General features: G+C 38.4%; 1 protein-coding gene across 4 annotated transcripts; it reads left to right on the plus strand.

The window, feature by feature from the left end:
- Positions 1–56: 56 nt before the first annotated feature.
- On the plus strand, positions 57–17,928 carry THAP6 (THAP domain containing 6). 4 transcript variants are annotated; one of them, XM_042251507.2, is made up of 6 exons: positions 57–129; positions 493–590; positions 1,033–1,135; positions 4,326–4,533; positions 8,465–8,590; positions 14,900–17,928. In XM_042251507.2, exons 3-6 carry the CDS (start codon positions 1,056–1,058, stop codon positions 15,152–15,154), a joined length of 669 nt encoding a protein of 222 aa, XP_042107441.1. In that variant the 5' UTR covers positions 57–129; positions 493–590; positions 1,033–1,055; the 3' UTR covers positions 15,155–17,928. The 4 variants fall into 4 exon arrangements, with proteins under 4 accessions (XP_042107441.1, XP_060273205.1, XP_004009964.2 ...); XM_060417222.1 differs by lacking the exon at positions 8,465–8,590; XM_004009915.6 differs by lacking the exon at positions 493–590.
- Positions 17,929–18,953: the final 1,025 nt, after the last annotated feature.

Raw genomic sequence — 18,953 nt, forward strand, 5'->3', positions numbered from 1 at the left:
CGGAGCCAAGATGGCGGCAGGGCACGTGACCCGGGGCAGCCGGATTTCCGGCGCCCGGGACCACGGGGCGGAAGCGAAAGGAGGCACAGTCTCCGTTGTCGTCGTTAGTCGCTGCCTTCACCGCTAACGGTAATAATTCTTAGGTTGCCTCCCCTTTTCCCTCCATCGCTACCCGCCCACACCCTGGGCGCGGTTCGGGGCGAGGAGAACCGCAGCAGCGCGGAAACGTCCGGTGGCCCCTGGGGAAGGGCCGCTCTCCGGCCTCAGCGACACCTGTGACACGGAGGCCCCTCCCTCTCCCGGCAGCGGCCGTAGCCTCGAGAAATGGGCGGAGCTCTTGCCTGGCCTGCCGGCTGACAGCGAATCCTGGCGCGCTTGCGGCCACGGCCGAGCAGCCAGGCGCTGGTCAGCGACCCGAATGCCTTTTTGTCCCCTTGTTCATTACTTCCTCTTCATTCCTTCAGTAGTATATTAACATTTACTATGTGCCAGTCACCAGCTACGCCATGGAAACGAAAGTGACCAAAAACGGTTCTGGGAACTCAGACTGGTGAAGGAGAAAGAGAGTCCACAGACACCCTGAAATACATGTAGGTTTACAGCTTGGAGAAGTGCTAGGAAGGGGAAGTGTGTGTTCCAAGAGAGCTAGTACCAGAGGGAATCTGACTTAATCCGGTGTCAAGGAAGGTTTCCCTGAGGAAGCAACGCTTGAGCTGAGAGCTCAGAATGAGCTTTCTAGGAGGCATCAGTGTGCCAGGATCTGGTGATGAGGGAACACGTGCCTCTTAGAAGTGGTGGGAGGGAAATGTACCCGCCCCTGAAACTGACATAAGGCCCAGCTGAATATGACCTGCCTTGTTAAAGAGCCAAACCTCTAGAAAATTTTATGAGGAGAGCTGCGGGTTTTAGAAGAAAATATTTGCCCTTGGCTTTCTAACCTCATGTAATGTTACGTGGAATGTACTGGGAAAGGTAAATATGTACCCCTTAGCTTTGAAGTTGCTGACGCTTGCCCCCTTAATTTTCTTTCAGTTCTCCTATGAGTTGCTGAGACAATGGTGAAATGTTGCTCGGCCGTTGGATGTGCCTCTCGCTGTTTACCAAATTCCAAGTTAAAAGGACTGACATTTCACGTGTAAGAGTCTGCTGTAGTTAAGCCAAGTACTTTTGACTGTTAAAAGAAGCTAAAGACAGGTCTACTTAAATCTTCAATTTTGCAGCCAGTTGCTCTTCCCCTGAGCTATGCCACCTAGAACTTTGATTTTGAACTTTAGTTCTCAACTTCTTTTTTAATAACCTTTTTAGTTATATTTGAAGTGACAATAACAGTTTTACATTTTTATAATTAGTGCAGAAGCTTAAGATACCTGCAAAGGTATCACAGACAGGTTAACAAAAATATCATCACACCTTTTTGCTAATATTACTGTTTTGCATTTCAACATACCTTCAAAGAAATTGTGTTGTTGTAGTTTACAATCCAAATCAAGGATCTCTGCTCAAATATATTCTGTCCTTTAGAAATAAATCAAGCTTATGTTACAGAGAAATAAATAGAGCTTATGTTTATATTAATGTTTAAAAATAGATCAAGCTTATGTTACAAAGAAAAAGGTATAAATTACAACTTCAGACCAAGTTTAGCTGTACTGCAGATAATTCAGTTCAGTTTCGTCGCTAAGTCGTGTCCGACTCTTTGCAACCCCATGAACTGCAGCACGCCAGGCCTCCCTGTCCATCAGCAACTCCCGGAGTTTGCTCAAACTCATGTCCATCGAGTCAGTAATGCCATCCAGCCATCTCATCCTCTGTCGTCCCCTCCTCCTCCTGCCCCCAATGCCTCCCAGCATCAGAGTCTTTTCCAATGAGTCAACTCTTCGGATGAGGTGGCCAAACTATTGGAGTTTCAGCTTTAGCATCAGTCCCTCCAATGAACACCCAGGACTGATCTCCTTTAGAATGGACTGGTTGGATCTCCTTGCAGTTCAAGGGACTCTCAAGAGTCTTCTCCAACACCGCAGTTCAAAAGCATCAATTCTTTGGTGCTCAGCTTTCTTCACAGTCCAACTTTCATTTCCATACATGACCACTGGAAAAACCATAGCCTTGACTAGACGGACCTTTGTTGGCAAAGTAACGTCTCTGCTTTTGAATATGCTATCTAGGTTGGTCATAACTTTCTTTCCAAGGAGTAAACATCTTTTAATTTCATAGCTGCAATGTCACCATCTGCAGTGATTTTGGAGCCCAAAAAAGTCTGACACTGTTTCCGCTGTTTCCCATCTATTTCCCATGAAGTGATGGAACCAGAGGCCATGATCTTAGTTTTCTGAATGTTGAGCTTTAAGCCAACTTTTTCACTCTCCTTTTTTACTTTCATCAAGAGGCTTTTAGTTCCTCTTCACTTTCTGCCATAAGGGCGGTGTCATCTGCATATCTGAGGTTATTGATATTTCTCCCGGCAATCTTGATTCCAGCTTGTGCTTCTTCCAGCCCAGCGTTTCTCGGGATGTACTCTGCATAGAAGTTAAATAAGCAGGGTGACAATATACAGCCTTGATGTACTCCTTTTCCTGATTTGGAACCAATCTGTTGTTCCATGTCCAGTTCTAACTGTTGCTTCCTGACCTGCATACAGATTTCTCAAGAGGCAGGTCAGGTGGTCTGGTATTCCCGTCTCTTTCAGAATTTTCCACAGTTTATTGTGATCCACACAGTCAAAGGCTTTGGCATAGTCAATAAAGCAGAAATAGATGTTTTTCTGGAACTCTCTTGGTTTTTTGATGATCCAGCAGTTGTTGGCAATTTGATCTCTGGTTCCTCTGCCTTTTCTAAAACCAGCTTGAACATCTGGAAGTTCATGGTTCATGTATTTCTGAAGCCTGGCTTGGAGAATTTTGAGCATTATTTTACTAGCATGTGAGATGGGTGCAATTGTGTGGTAGTGTGAGCATTCTTTGGCATTGCCTTTCTTTGGGATTGGAATAAAAACGGACCTTTTCCAGTGGCCACTGCTGAGTTTTCCAAATTGGCTGGCATATTGATTGCAGCACTTTTTTAGGATCATTTTTTAGGATTTGAAATAGCTCTACTGGAATTCCATCACCTCCACTAGCTTTGTTCATAGTGATGCTTTCTAAAGGCCACTTGACTTCACATTCCAGGGTGTCTGGCTCTAGATGAGTGAACACACCTTTGTGATTATCTGAGTCATGAAGATCTTTTTTGTATAGTTCTGTGTGTTCTTGCCACCTCTTCTTAATATCTTCTGCTTCTGTTAGGTCCATACCATTTCTGTCCTTTATCGAGCCCATCTTTGCATGAAATCTTCCCTTGGTGTCTCTAATTTTCTTGAAGAGATCTCTAGTCTTTCCCATTCTGTTCTTTTCCTCTATTTCTCTGCACTGATTGCTGAGGAAGGCTTTCTTATCTCTTCTTGCTATTATTTGGAACTCTGCATTCAGATGCTTATATCTTTCCTTTTCTCCTTTGCTTTTCGCTTCACTTCTTTTCACAGCTATTTGGAAGGCCTCCCCAGATAAATCAAGATGGTCTTAATTTAGTATTTTAGTCATTCTTCTGACAGCATAGGAAAGAAGGAGCAATAAGGTTTAATAATTATTCATTTGCTGAAGTTTTATTTTGTTGCTTTTGTACCAGGCACTGTACTATGTGCCAGAGAAAGATCTGCCAGCTACTTTGCTAAGTATAAGGAAATCAAAAATGAACATGTGTACCCCACTTTATTCCAAAAAAGACTTGAACCAGCTTGGAAAATTGGAAAAGATGTGGCTAACTTCCAGATCTCAAAATCATTCTGATCTCCAAAATTGCAAACTCCGCAGGTGTTCTCTACATTCATTCACCAAGCATTTATACCCTTGTTTTGTATTTTTTTTCCTTGTTTTGTATTAAATGTTGTACTAAACAACTTTTTGATGCTGATAGAAGAATGGAACTACAAGTGTCTCTGTTCATCTGGGATAAATTCATCAGATAGGAAAAGGCCCAAGTGATGTTCTTCATCATCTATAGATGAAGAAAAACCTTCAGGTGTAAATTTTACTCTAAGGTATTAAATGTCTTGGTAAGCTTTTCTTCTTTATAATATGAGAAAGAATTAAATGAAGGCTATTTGCCTGCAGCATGTTTGGTACAGAAATCTGAGTGTTAAAACTGAAAGTTATAAAACCGTAAATCGCAGTGGTTTCCTAAATATTCCAGTTTCAAAAGTAATAACAAACCAGTTAAAGAATCAATTTCGGCACAGCTTTTTAATTCAAGTATATGTGTTAAATTAAACATAAATATGTATTTTTTTCTAGATTCCCTACAGATGAAAACATCAAAAGAAAATGGGTATTAGCAATGAAAAGACTTGATGTGAATGCTGCAGGCATTTGGGAGCCTAAAAAAGGAGATGTGTTATGTTCAAGACACTTTAAGAAGACAGATTTTGACAGAAGTGCTCCAAATATTAAACTGAAACCTGGAGTCGTACCTTCCATTTTTGATTCCGTATCTCACTTACAGGTTTGTTTATCAGATGCTGCTTACCATCATTACTCACTGTTTATGGACTATTTAAGAACCTTCACACACTTGCTACCATTTTTTACTGTTTGCTTATTGATTTGAAAACCATTCTCTTAAGTTTTTTTTAGATTTGTAAACTGCTGTGTAAGCTTTTCTAATGAATAGTAAGAGTGTTTTACCAGTAGCCCTTCAGAAATGTTAATATCTGTACCTTACTAAGATTTGGTGAAGCAAACTTGAGTTAGTATAGCTCAAGATTTGGGTCTAAAAATTGGAGGAATGTTAGAGTTGAACTGAAGTTCCAGGCTGGCAGTGCACCTCACACTGGAGCAAAAGCCAAGAGCAGAGCCGCAACAGACACAGAGTATACTTTGAGAGCCACATACATTCACACTTAAAACCTAAGTATAACTGGAAGGTAGAAAACCAAAAGATGAGAAGGAAAGAAGAGGTCAAAAAAAGAAAATAAAAGGATTGTTTAAGGAAACTCTAGTTGTATTCTGTGGCTTTTCTCAGTGATTTTAGTGCCATGGATGAGCTGCTTCACCCTCAGTATCTCTCTTGACTTTGTATACCTGAACACGTACTCACTTTCAGAAACTCTAGAGATTGATTCCAATGTGGAAAATTCAGGGAGAGCCTGTGGTTCCCACACCAATAGGAATGAACCCCTATTGAAAGGTATCTCCTTCCTGACAGCTGGAAACAGAGGAAGTAGTTCAGAAGATGTCTACTCCCATAGGGGTCTTGGCCACATTTGCAGATGTTCGTATCTCAGTACTTGAGTTATAAAGTGGAAACTGACTCAGTTTCTTCCATATTAATAAATGTACAGTATCTTCTGCAATTTGCTCTAAAGGATTTGTTTCCGATACCATGGTGTCATCTGTAATGTTAAGCGGACCTTAAAAAATATGGACATAGTAAGTCAAATAACAATAAATTACTAACTTCCAAAAGTTATTTCCTAATAACAAGGAAATCACAGAATCCAGAAGTAACACTGTTAACACTCTATGTGGATCTTTTCTGTCATTTGTATGTGTATGTTTGTATATAAATACATCTCTATTTATATATTCCTACAAAATAGGATTATATTGTATATCCTTTTTATTATTTGCTTTGTCCTTTTTTTAACATTCATACAGTGCTTATTGTGTGCCAGGCACTAATCTAAGCACTTTACATATATTTTGACTCTTTTAGTCCCCCAAACTGCCATAAGAGTTAAATAATCTTATTCTCATTTGACTACTTGAGAAAATTTAGACCCAGAAAGCTGGAATACATTCCCCAAGTCACAGTGCTGTTAAATGGCAGAGGCTAGATTTACACCCAGGTATTATAGCTCCAAAGTTCACTCTTAACTATTATAATATTTTCCATGATGTTAAATATTTTTCTATAACAATGGCTTTCAAATTTAGTCTACCTAAATATTATCCAGGGAGCTTGGCTTAAAATGCAGAATCCTAACCACCTCTCCCAAAAAATTTGATTCAGAGTCTAGGATCTGCATTTTGTAATAGGCACCCTGCATGATTGTGTTGCAGCTCAATGGATCACATTTTTAAGAGAATCCTATATGGAGCATCAATTTTTTTAACTAAACTTTATACTGAAGGCAACCTACATCTAACAAATTGCACACATCATAAGTGTATAGACCACTGGACTTTCACAAAGTGAATACACTCATGTAACTCCTCTCAGACCAAGATGGAGAAAATTTTCAGTGCCCCAGAAGCTTCCCTCATGCTCTTTCTCAGTCCCTACACCCTCGAAATTAGCACTGTCCTGACTTTTATCACTGTCGGTTATTGTAAATGGAGTCGTATAGTACATACTCTGTTCTGTGGCTGCTTTCACTCAACATTTTGTTCTTGTGATTCATCCACATTGCAGCATGTGGTACTAGTCCGTGTATTTTCTTTGCACTGTAATATTCTATTGTATTTGTTGTTCAGTGCTAAGTCATGTCCAACTTTATGTGACCTCATGAACTTCAGTGCACCAGGCTTCCCTGTCCTTCACCATTTCCCAGAGTTTGCTCAAACTCATGTCCATTGAGTGAGTAATGCCATCCAGTCATCTCATCTTTTGCTGCTCCCTTCTCCTCCTACCCTCAATCTTTCCCAGCATCAGGGTCTTTTCCAGTGAGTCAGCTCTTCATATCAGGTGGCCAAAGTATTGGAATTTCAGCTTCGGCATCAATCCTTCCAATGAATATTCAGGGTTGATTTCCTTTAGGATTGACTAGTTTGATCTCCTTGCAGTCCAAGAGACTCTCAAGAGTCTTCTCTAGCACCATAGTTCAAAAACATCAGTTCTTCAGCACATTGTATAAATAAACTATAATTTCTATTCTACTGTTGATGAATGTTTGGATTTTCACTTTGGAGCTATTATGAATGGTGCAACTACAAACATTTTTGTCCATGCCTTTTGATGCAGTTAAATATACACATTTCTACAGAGTATATGTACATTTCTGTTAGAAGTGGAATTGCTGAATCCTAGGATCAGCTTGAGTAGATATCACCATAGTTTTCGAAAGTGGTTTTACCAACTTATACCCCCACCATCAACTTATAAGAGTTCCTATGATTCTATATCCTTTCTCATATTTAGTGATGTCACCTTTACAGTACATTTTTAATGACCATATAGTGGTTGATCCAATGTATGGACAATAAATACTTCATGTAATCAATCCTTACTATTGTATATAGATTATCATCTTCCACTGTTTTAAAATGCATTAGAATGAACGTTATTGTAGCTGAATCTATGTACATATCCTTATTTCCCCAAACTAATTACCTGGAAATAAAATAGCTAGACCAAAAATTACACACATTTTTAAGTCTTTTGCTTTTGATACAAGCCTCCCAAAAGCCCATCATAAAGTTTGTATCAGTCTACTGCCATACTAATAGTTATGCATTAAAGTGTCCATCCTAATCCTCAGTGTAAGTTATGTTTTTAACCTTTGCTGAAATTGATAGGCATAGATGACATCTTATTGTTTTAATTCATCTTTGAATATTAGTGCATTTATGCATTATTTCCTGTGTTCATTAGACAGTTTTACTTCTTCTTTTGTGAATAACTTATTCAAGTCTTCTAGTTTTATGTTTTTCTAAGCTGTTTTGTAACAACAATAGATATTGAGGGTATGAATCATTTAACTATGTTGCAGTTACTTTTTGTTCTTTGTCTTTAGTTCTAATTATGGTGTTGGTTTGTTTTGTGTGAAATACATTTTTTTAAGTAGTCCTATATTTTCTCTTGTGCTGTCTGATTTAAGATTTTATAAATATTTCCCATGTATTTTTCTACTTCCTCATTGTTTTCATTCTTACATGAATTTTCATTATATAGAAGTTCATTGTGATTTACTGTACATAAAGGATATAACATTTTCATAATTAGTTCATTTTTCATGATTTATAGCCTTTCTCTACTTATTTAGAATGCCATTTTTTATCCTGAAGGCTCTTATCTACATGATCTACTCATATTTTTCTTAGAGAATAGTCGCCTAACCCAAGGTTAGAACCCATATCTCCTGTGCCTCCTGCTTGGCAGGCAGATTCTTAACTACTGAACCATCTGGGAAGCCAAAAGAATAGTACACTATCTTAAATATCATTACCTTGTAGGATATTTTTAATACCTTGTAGGATGTATCTCCCCTCACTATCATTGTTTTTTAAGGAAAATTCATGTTAGGTAAACTTTAAAGTTATTTTAGGGAAGTTCCTTTAAAGTAATCTCAGTGAATTTAAACTTTACTGACTTTTAAAAGCAATTTCCACTAAAAATATATATAATAATTTTACTACAAAAAAAGAAATTTAAAAGTTTACAAAAGGACAGAAATATCTACAATGATTGATTAACAGTTAACTATTCTTAACAGGGGAAAAGAGAAAAGCTTCATTATAGGAAAAACTTCACCCTCAAAGCCCTTCCAGTTACAAACCACAATCACAAGCTTGTTGATGCTTCCTCGTGTGTTGAAGAATTCCAGTCTCAGTTCATTTTTGTAAGTAAAATTACTGGGCTAAAGTTGATATTTTAAAGATGAACTGCCCTCTCCCTTCGGATTAAGCTTTTTAAAATCTTACTGAAAAACTAGGACTTACAGGTTTTTGAGATTTTTTTTTTAATATATAATAACCAAAAGTAATATTGCTTCCAAGGGCCATTATAATTTATATATACATATTTAATTCAAAGAATGCTTTCACAAAAATATTTCAACCAGTCAGTTCAGTTTAGTCCAGTTGCTGAGTTGTGTCCGACTCTTTGTGACCCCATGGACTGCAGCATACCAGTACACCTGTCCATCACCAACTCCCAGAGCTTGCTCAAACTCATGTCCATCAAGTTAGTGATGCCATCCAACTGTCTCATCCTCTGTCGTCCCCTTCTCCTCCTGCCTTCAGTCTTTGCCAGCATCAGGGTCTTTTCCAGTGAGTCAGTTCTTCATATCAGGTGGCCAAAGTATTGGAGCTTCAGCTTCAACATCAGTCCTTCCAGTGAATATTCAGGACTGATTTCCTTTAGGGTTGACTGGTTTGATTTCCTTGCAGTCCAAGGGACTCTCAAGAGTCTTCTCCAACACCATAATTCAAAAGCATCAGTTCTTCAGTGCTTAGCTTTCTTTATGGTTCAGCTCATATCCATACATGACTACTGGAAAAACCATAGCTTTGACTAGACGGACCTTTGTTAGCAAAGTAATGTCAACCAATAAAATACAATAAATAATTCTTCCCTTTAGTTATTGGTATTGTAGGTTCTATGTGGAAATATCTAATTTTAAAAATAACTATGTCTTTAGGTTTTCTTGAAGGACTATCATACACACAGTATTGAAGCTTGCATTTATTTATTCATCTGATTGCTTTTTCATGTTAGAATCAAGCCTAGAATCCAGATCTGTTTTACTATCTTAATTACTATAGTTTTATAATAATGCTTAAAATCAGGCAGTGTTTATCAGTGTTAAATCTTCCAACTTTGTTCTTTTTCAAAGTTGTTTTGGATAGTCTTGGTCCTTTGCCTTTTTATATAAATTTTAGAATCATTTTCATAAATTTCTACAAAATTCTTGCTGGAGTTTTGACTGGGATTCTGTTGAACCTACAGATCCATTTGGGAAGAATGGACATCTTAATAAAACTATTTTAAGTCTTCCAGCCCATCACTTCGTATATTTAAACTTTTAAATTTTCTTAGCAGGGTTTTGTCATTTTCAGTGTACAGTCTTTCATTTCTTTTGTCAGGTTTATCCCTAAGTACTTTGTATGTTTGGATGCTATTATAAATGGCATTGTTTTAATTACTGTTAGTATATGGAAATAAATTGACCTTTGTATATGAGTCTTGTATCTGTCAAATTTGCTAAACTCACACATTAATTATCAAAGCTTTTTTGTAAAGGCTGTCAGGTTTTCTACAAAGATAATCATGATGTCTATCATTAAAAACAGTTTTAATTCTTCTTTTCCAATGTAAATACCTTTCATTTCTTTTTCTTGCTTTATTGCACTACCTTGAACCTCCAAAGTTATGCTAAGTAGAAGTACTGAGAACTGATCTTTATGCTTTGCTCCTGATTTTAGGAGGAAGGCATCAGTCTTTCACCATTGAAGATATTCATATGATGTTAACTGTGGATTTTTCATAATTGCCCTTTATCAGACTGAGGAAGTACCTTTCTGTTTTATTCTTTCAGTTTTAGTGAGCTATAATTGACATACATCACTGTATAAGTTTAAAGTGTACAGTAATGATTTAGTTTACATTCATCATGAAGTGATCATCACTTCATGATGTAAGTAAGTTTAGATGAACATCTATCATCCATATAAGCAAAACTAAGAATTAGAAAAAACTTACAGTGTGTGAATTGAAAAATATATTGGAGAGAATTAATGGCATGTTTGTAGGCAGGAGGAAAAGGGGACAACAGAGGATGAGATGGTTGGAAGGCATCACCAACTCAATGGACATGAATTTGAGTAAATTTGGGGAGTTGGCGATGGACAGGGAGGCCTGGCATGCTGCAGTCCATGGGTCGCAGAGAGTCGGACACAACTGAGTGACTGAACTGAACTGAATGGCATGTTAGATATTTCAGAAGAAAAGATTAGTTAAGGTGAAGATATAGCAATGGGAACTATCCAGAATGGACTACAGAGAGAAAAAGGAATATTTTAAAACTGAAAAACATGAACAGAGCATCATTGAGAAGTGGCACAACTTCAGACAGCCCAATGCACATGTAATTAGACTCTCCAAAGGAAAAGGAAGAAAAGTTGAAAGGAATATTTGAAGAAATCATGGCCAAAATTTTTCCAGGTTTGATAAAAACTATAAACCCACAGATAAAAAGCTCAGCAATCCCAAGCACAGGAAACATGAAGAAAACTAAACTAGGCTACATCATAATCAAATTATTCAAACCCATTGGAAAAGAAAATTCTTATGTCTTAATAAATTGACCCCTTTATTACTAAGAAATGGCCTTCTTTATCCCTGGTAATATTCTTTGCTCTGAAATCTACTTTGTCTGATAGTAACATACCCACCGTAGTTATCTGTTATTAGTGTTATCCTAGTTGAAACCTTTAGTTTCAACCTATTTGTTTCTTTTTGTTTTTAAGATGTGTTTTTTCTTGGCGGCGTGTACTTTTGGTTCTTGATTTTTTTTAATATAACTTGGTTATTTATAATCACTCATCTTTTCTATATATAATTTCTACATTTTATTTGGATTATTTAAACTCAATTCAATTCAGTTCAGTCGCTCAATCATGTCCAACTCTTCGCAACCCCATGAATCACAGCATGCCAGGCCTCCCTGTCCATCACCAACTCCCGGAGTTCACTCAGACTCACGTCCATCGAGTCAGTGATTCCATCCAGCCATCTCACCCTCTGTCGTCCCCTTCTCCTCCTGCCCCCGATCCCTCCCAGCATCAGAGTCTTTTCCAATGAGTCAACTTTTCACATGAGGTGGCCAAAGTACTGGAGTTTCATCAGCTTTAGCATCATTATAATAATATGATTATCATGTTACCTTATATCAAATTATCTAATAGGATATGGTTTGGTTTAAGTCTGTCATCATACTTATTTCCTATTCCATTTAGTCTTTGTTCTCATTTTTTTCTTTTTTTTGTCTTCTTTTCAATTAATTAAATTTTTTTATAATTCCATCTTATCTCCTTTTTTTGATTCATTCGCCATAACTGTTAGTTGCTTTTGGGTCTATAACATCCATGTTTAACTTACCACAGGCTACATGATAAGTGGTATTATTCCACTTAGTGTATAGTATACTTATCTTACCATAGTATACTTTTATTTCTCTTCTCCAACCTTTTTGCTACAGCTGTCATACATATGCTATGAACCACATATTACATTGATATTATTTTTGTTTAAGCAGTAAATTATCTTTTAAAAAGATTTAAATAATAAGAAAAAAAGGTAAATGCTACCCATATAGTTGCCACTGCAGGGCTTTTCATTCCTTTGTGTAAATCCATATTTCCATCAGGTATCATTCTGCCTGAGGGACTTAACTTTAATACTCCTTATAGTGCAGCTATGCTGGTGATAAATTCTTTCAGCTTTTATAAAATCATTACTTAGTCTTCTAAATAGTCATTATTTAGTTTGGAAAATTCTGAACAATCATTTAGTCTTCATTTTTGAAAGATATTGACAAATTCTGGGTTGACAGTTTGGGAGTTTGTTGTTAGTTTTCTTAAGATGTTGCTCCACTATATTCTCATATGCATGCTTGCTAATCAAAAATGTATCATTCTTATCTTTTTCCTTTGCTAAAAATTTTTCTTTGCTAATGGTTTTAAATAATTTGATTATACCGTAGTTTAGCTTTGTTTATGTTTCTTATGCTTGGGATTTATTGTTTCTTTATCTGTGAGTTTATAGCTTTTATCAAACTAGGAAAAATTTCAGTCATGATTTCTTCAGATATTTCTTTCTTCCTCAACTTTTCTTCCTTTTCCTTTGGGGAGTCTAATTACACGTATATTGGGCTGTCAGAAGTTGTGCCACCTCTCACTCATGCTGTTCATTTTTTTGTGTTTTAAATACTCCCTTTTCTCTCTGTAGTCCATTCTGGATAGTTCCTATTGCTGTATCTTCACCTTCACCAATCTTCTGAAATTTCTAATCTGCCATTGCTGCTACTGCTAAGTCGCTTCAGTCGTGCTGACTCTATGTGACCCCATAGACGGCAGCCCACCAGGCTCCCCCGTCCCTGGGATTCTCCAGGCAAGAACACTGGAGTGGGTTGCCATTTCCTTCTCCAATGCATGAAAGTGAAAAGTGAAAGTGAAGTCGCTCAGTCGTATCTGACCCTCAGCGACCCCATGGACTGCAGCCCACCAGGCTCCTCCGTCCATGGGATTTTCCAGGCAAGAGTACTGGAGTGGGGTGCCATTGCCTTCTTCAAATTTGCCATTAGTTCTCTTTAATATATTTTTCACTTCACACATAGTAATTTTTAAGTCCAGGTGTCCTATTTGATTCTTTTTTATGTCTTTCATGTCTCTGCTTAACTTTCTAACGTATATGATACAGTTTTAATAACTTCATTAATTTCCTCATCTACTGATTCTAACATTTGCTAGTTCTGGGTTGGTTTCTATGGACTGGTTTCTCTGTTGTTATGGCTCATATTTTCTGCTGTTTTGCATGCCTGGTAAATTTTGTGTGCCACTTACTGTGGATTTTGCTTCACTGGATGCTGGATATTTTTGTGTCCTGTATGCTTGAGCATTGTTATGAGGTATAGTTATTTGGAAACAATTTGGTCCTTTCAGGTTTTGCTTTTTTTAGGCAGGACCAGAAATTCTCAGGCTATTTGTTCTCCACCACTGAGGCAAGACTCTTCTGTGTACTCTTCGCAGTTCCCCATGAATCTGGTCTGGCTGGTGGGAGTGAAATCTGTGAGCTCAGGGTACTCCTGATCTTTTCTGGCCACTCTTTCCTCAGCCTTGAGCAGTTCCCTACACACATACTCTGATCTTACTCAGGGCAATACTTGACAGGGAGCTTCTGAAGATCTCCAGGTTCTCCTCTCTCCTATCGATACTTTGTTCTGTAAACTGTAGCCACCTTGGTCTCCCCAAATACTTTGCACTACCTCCTCAACTCTGACCAACCTGCTCTGCCTGGGTTTCCTCTCCTTGCACTGACGCCTAGAACTCTCTCAAGGCAGTAAGTTGGGCAGTCATAAGGCTCATCTCTTTGTTTCCCATCTCTCTGCAGTCTCTGCCTTCCTTGCCTGATGTCCTTATGTGCAAAACTGTTTTAATACCTTTTGGCTGTGTGTTGAGGTCTTGCTGCATCTTCGTCGCCACACACAGGCCTTCTCTAGTTGCAGTGAGCAGGGGCTGCTCTTCATTGCAGTGCACTGGCCTCACTGAGATGGCTTCTCTCTTGTTGCAGAACACAGGCTCTAGGGCACTTGGGCTTCAGTAGTTGCAGCTTGCAGGCCCTAGAGTGCAGGCTCAGTGGTTATGACACACGGGCTTAGTTGCTCCACAGCATGTGAAGTCTTCCCAGTCTCCTGCCTTAGCAGGCAGATAGCCTTTTACCACCAGGGAAGTCCTGGGTTTCTTTTGTCAATCCAGTCTCTTATTTCATCTTGGCTGAAAGCAGAGTCATTTTCACTAATTTTCACAAAGCTGAAAGCAAAGTCATTTTCACTAATTTTAAGTAACAGCTTTTCAAAATTATGTCAGTGGTGTTTTCGAATGAAAAAATACCCAACAAACATACCATAACCAAAATAAGTACTGAGTGTTTAAATTATCTCTTTATAAATCCAAGACCAGAGTCCTCTCTAAATCCATCACACCCAGCCTGAGGACCTGCTTCAGTGCTTTCCTGTCATCCCTTATAAAGTGAAATATTCATCAAATAAAGCAATTCCGTTAAAAGGTTAAAAACGTAAGTTTTTTTGATAGGTAAAACTTAAACTTAGCGGCCCACACTTAGGGACCAAAACTGTTATGGTCGTTTTGAGTGTCATGCTGTTTGTTCATAAGCAGATGCCTACCTCCAGGTGAGAAGTGCCTTCCCCCCAGGATTCTGCCCTCGTGTATGCCAGACCTTAGACAAAGATGGGGACTCTAGGCACCTGAAATATCCCTGTCCTCTCCCTGTGGTCTTTGAACCTCTTCGTATCACCAACTTAAAAATGTTCTCTAAGCATAGTATTTGGAGAAATAACTGAGGCCTAGTTACAATTTTTTATCTAACTGCTTGTCTGTCTGGTTTAATAACTTGGTGTTTATGTTTTTAGGAACATAGCTACAGTGTGATGGACAGCCCAAAGAAACTTAAGCATAAATTAGATCATGTGATCAGCGAGCTAGAGGATACCAAGAAAAGTCTGCAGAATGTTCTAGACCGAGAAAAACGTTTCCAAAAATCATTGAGGAAGACAATCAGGGAATTAAAGGATGAATGTCTCATCAGTCAAGAAACAGCAAAAAGACTGGAAGCTTTCTGTTGGGACTGGTGTCAGGAGAGCATAGAACAAAACTATATTTCATGAAATAATCTCATGTTATGTTCTACTTAAAATTGGTAAAGTTGATATTGGCTTTTAAGGAAATAATTCTCATTTACCATCATTAAATAATGTCCATCATTCCATCATTTAGAGTGCCCTTTGGGTCCTCTGCAGCCTGATGCATTAGAGTTATTATCCAAAGGCTTTTTTTTAAAGATACATAAAAATTTTGTGCTAGTTATCATGTTTTGGAGTAATTTGTGAGAGTTATGTTTTTATAGGCCTAAACTATATGGGCTTCCCTGCTGGCTCAGAGATGAAGAATCTACCCACATTGCAGGAGACCTGGGTTCAATCCCTGGGTTAGGAAGATCCCCTGGAGAAGGAAATGGCAACCCACTCCAGTATTCTTGTCCAGAAAATTCCACGGACAGAAGAGCCTGGCGGGCTACAGTTCATAGGGTCACAAAGAGTCAGACACTACCAAATGATGAACACTTTGAGACCTAAACTAGTGCCAGGTCACTATTTTAAAATGTTAAGAGATCAAGAAAATTCTGTAGGACTAAGGAAATGATTTTAGATCAGCTACATTAAGCTTTTAGTCGAAAGTGGACACTTCAGCAGCATCAGATTTTTGGCTTCAAAGGAGTATCTTTGCTTATAACACATGTCCATCTAGAATCCAATTCAAGGTGCTTTTATTATCAGTAATACCAAAAGATGTTTTTACAAGGCATCCCATGGTAGTAACCTTGAGAACAACATATGGTGCAGATCTTTTGGCTCTTAAGGTTGTTCGGAGCCAAGTTAAAACCCCTGATGAGGTCTTATTTTTTCAATACGGTACATCATTTCTCCTCACTAGGAGCACTTTGATGTAAACCAGCATCGCTTTAACAAATTTTTAAAGAGGATCATAAATCTGATTTTTAAAGGTTACTGACAGTTCTTCTGAACATTTTGTTTCATGACTGTTATTTCATCGTAAAGGTATATCTTCAAAATCTGAATGCCAGTAGTAACTGGATACTTTTAATGCTGTTTTGTATTTTACAGAAAGTAGTATTACTAACATTTTTTAAAGTAAAAAATACAGAAGAAACCATTTAAAATAATGATGTGGCTCTTCTAGTTAAAATAGGAATTAGAAAGAGGGTTATAATATTTTCCTTTAATTAGGAGACAAGATTGCTATTTGAGATTTCATTTAGAGAAATAGATAAGTAACAATTTTAGAATAACTTCTTACTGAATTTATAGATGAATAACTTTTAGTTATTTTCTGACTGATCCAAGAGTCAGAAATTTATCTCCTGATTTCTTAGTAAAAACAACTGAAATGAGTCATAAATACTGTGCATTAGAATAAAAAGTACTAGCCCCAAAGCAAATGCTACTTTGAAGCATATGTATATACATAAGCTCCATTCATATGTCTGTGCTATAATAGTTAGAATTTGAATATCAGTTATTTCACTATGTTAACTAGAAATGAACTGCATTTTGTGTTAAAACATTCATTATAATTTTATGTTATACTAATATCAGTAAGGATACAGTTGCTTGAATTTTTTATATTCAAGAAATATATAATGCATGTTGTATTTTTATGTAAGATTCCGAATCTTCCCACTAAATGGAATTTTACCCACATTTGAAAGATTAGCATTATGCTAAGAAACCAGTGAGGTGCTATGTTTTTACTACCTTTAAAGTGTTCTTTAGCTACCCTTTATTTATTTGAGTTATTTAATTTTCTATTTATGCTGGACACGCTAATGGAAGCTTGGGTATGATCTTAGGTTTCTAAAGTCAGTGGGCAATGGAGAAAAATAAAAGGATAGATCCAAACACTGCATGTCCAAATTCTAGATCTCTCCTGGCTGCTTAAAATAAATCAAGCCCAAGACCTTTCCAAGAGTCCGTTCCCAGTTTCTGCCACTGTCATCACAGTTACCACAGTCACTTTTATTACTGGTGTTCTGTGTTCACAGTGAACTAAGATTTTGTCTTCTTTTTCATTGGTCTTAGTGTCATTGAGGAAGAGTGAGCTGTGGGCAAAGTATTGGTATCGTCAAGAATCCAGAGCTGCCCGTTTGCCCTTATGGAGAAAGGATTGCCAGTAGAAATGTGACATGAGTAGAGTCCTCCCCACCTTCCATCCAGGCAAATGCCTGAACGTGCGCATACCTCAGTTCCCTAGCTCAGATGTAAAGAATCTGCCTGCAGTGCAGGAGACCTGCGTTCAATCCCTGGGTCACGAAGATCCCCTGGAGAAGGAAATGGCAACCCACTCCAGTATTCTTGCCCAGAGAATCCCATGGACAGAGGAGCCTGGTGGGCTGTAGTCCATGAGATCGCGAAGAGTCAGACACGACTGAGCAACTAACACACACACACACTGTTCCCAGAGATTCCAGCTTAGCCTGAGGATGAGCCGTCCTGTGCAAAACAGAGCTAGGCACCCTTCACCCCCATCCAGAGGATCCTCAAGCAGCCAAGGTCAACCTAAGGGTTTCACTTTGCTTTCAAGCTTACAATAGCCTCTGGATCCTGGAGCAAACCATTACACCAGTTCAACCTCAGCACCAAATCAGGTACAATGGACTTGATACAGTGTTTTTCTCATATCAAGTTCAAACCTCTGGAAATAGACTTTGGTTGCTAAAAGATAATCACAATTATACCATTGTCATTAATTTGAGAAAAGATGAAATTATTAATATTTATATATATTTAGTCTTAAGAATATAAAAGAAATAATTGATAAAAATCCATTATGTATTTGAAAAATAAAATATTTTTTCTAGTAATGTGCTCTATGTGGTTTTTATTCACTCAGTTGTTCAATAAAATGAGCAGACAAAAATCAAGAGTATATATACAGTGGTTTTGCTTTAATTTTGCCTTTTTTTCCCTCCACCAATAACTCTGCTGTCTTTTAGAGTCCGCTCGATTAGGTAACCCAAGTGGCAGGCCTGCTTCCACCACAGTGTGCATCTGCCATAGACCCCTTTCAGCCCTCTCCTTTCAGCCTCACTCAAAACTGGCAGCCTTATGTCACCAGTATATAGGCAAGGGCAGTATTCTTAGACTTGAAATGTGCTACCATCAGAACCTAGAGATGCTTATTAAGCATCGTGCTTCCTTATTCATAGTGGGGGGCTTCTCTAGTGGCTCAGACGGTAAAGCGTCTGCCTACAATGTGGGAGACCCGGGTTCAATCCCTGGGTTGGGAAGATCTCCTGGAGAAGGAAATGGCAACCCACTCCAGTATTCTTGCCTGGAAAATCCCATGGACGGGAAAATCTGGTAGGCTATAGTCCATGGGATCGCAGAGTCGGACACGACTGAGTGACTTCACTTCACTTCCCTGGTGGCTCAGCTGTTAAGGAATCCACCCACAATGCAGGAGACCTGGGTTCAATCCCTGGGTTGGGAAGATCTGGAGAAGGGAACAGCCAGTATTCTTCCCTGGAGAATCCCATGGACAGAGGAGCCTGTCAGGCTACAGTCCATGGAGATGCAAAGAGTTGGACACGACTGAGCAACTTTCACATTCACACTTCACATTCATAGTGAGAGATAGAAGTTGTACTACTAATTTTTCTTTTATTCAGAGGGGATGGTCAGGCGTGCCCCTGGTCACTGGACTCTCTACCCCCCGCCTCAAATTTTCCTTGTGTGGTTGAGTTCAGCCACTAAATCATGTCTGACTCTGCAACGCCGTGGACTGCAGCATGCCAGGCTTCCCTGTCCATCACCAACTCCCAGAGCTTGCTCAAACTCAAGTCCATCGAGTCGGTGATGCCATCCAACCATCTCATCCTCAATCATC

This window comes from Ovis aries, chromosome 6 (genome assembly GCF_016772045.2).
Source record: "Ovis aries strain OAR_USU_Benz2616 breed Rambouillet chromosome 6, ARS-UI_Ramb_v3.0, whole genome shotgun sequence".
In the NCBI taxonomy this organism is placed as follows: domain Eukaryota; kingdom Metazoa; phylum Chordata; class Mammalia; order Artiodactyla; family Bovidae; genus Ovis; species Ovis aries.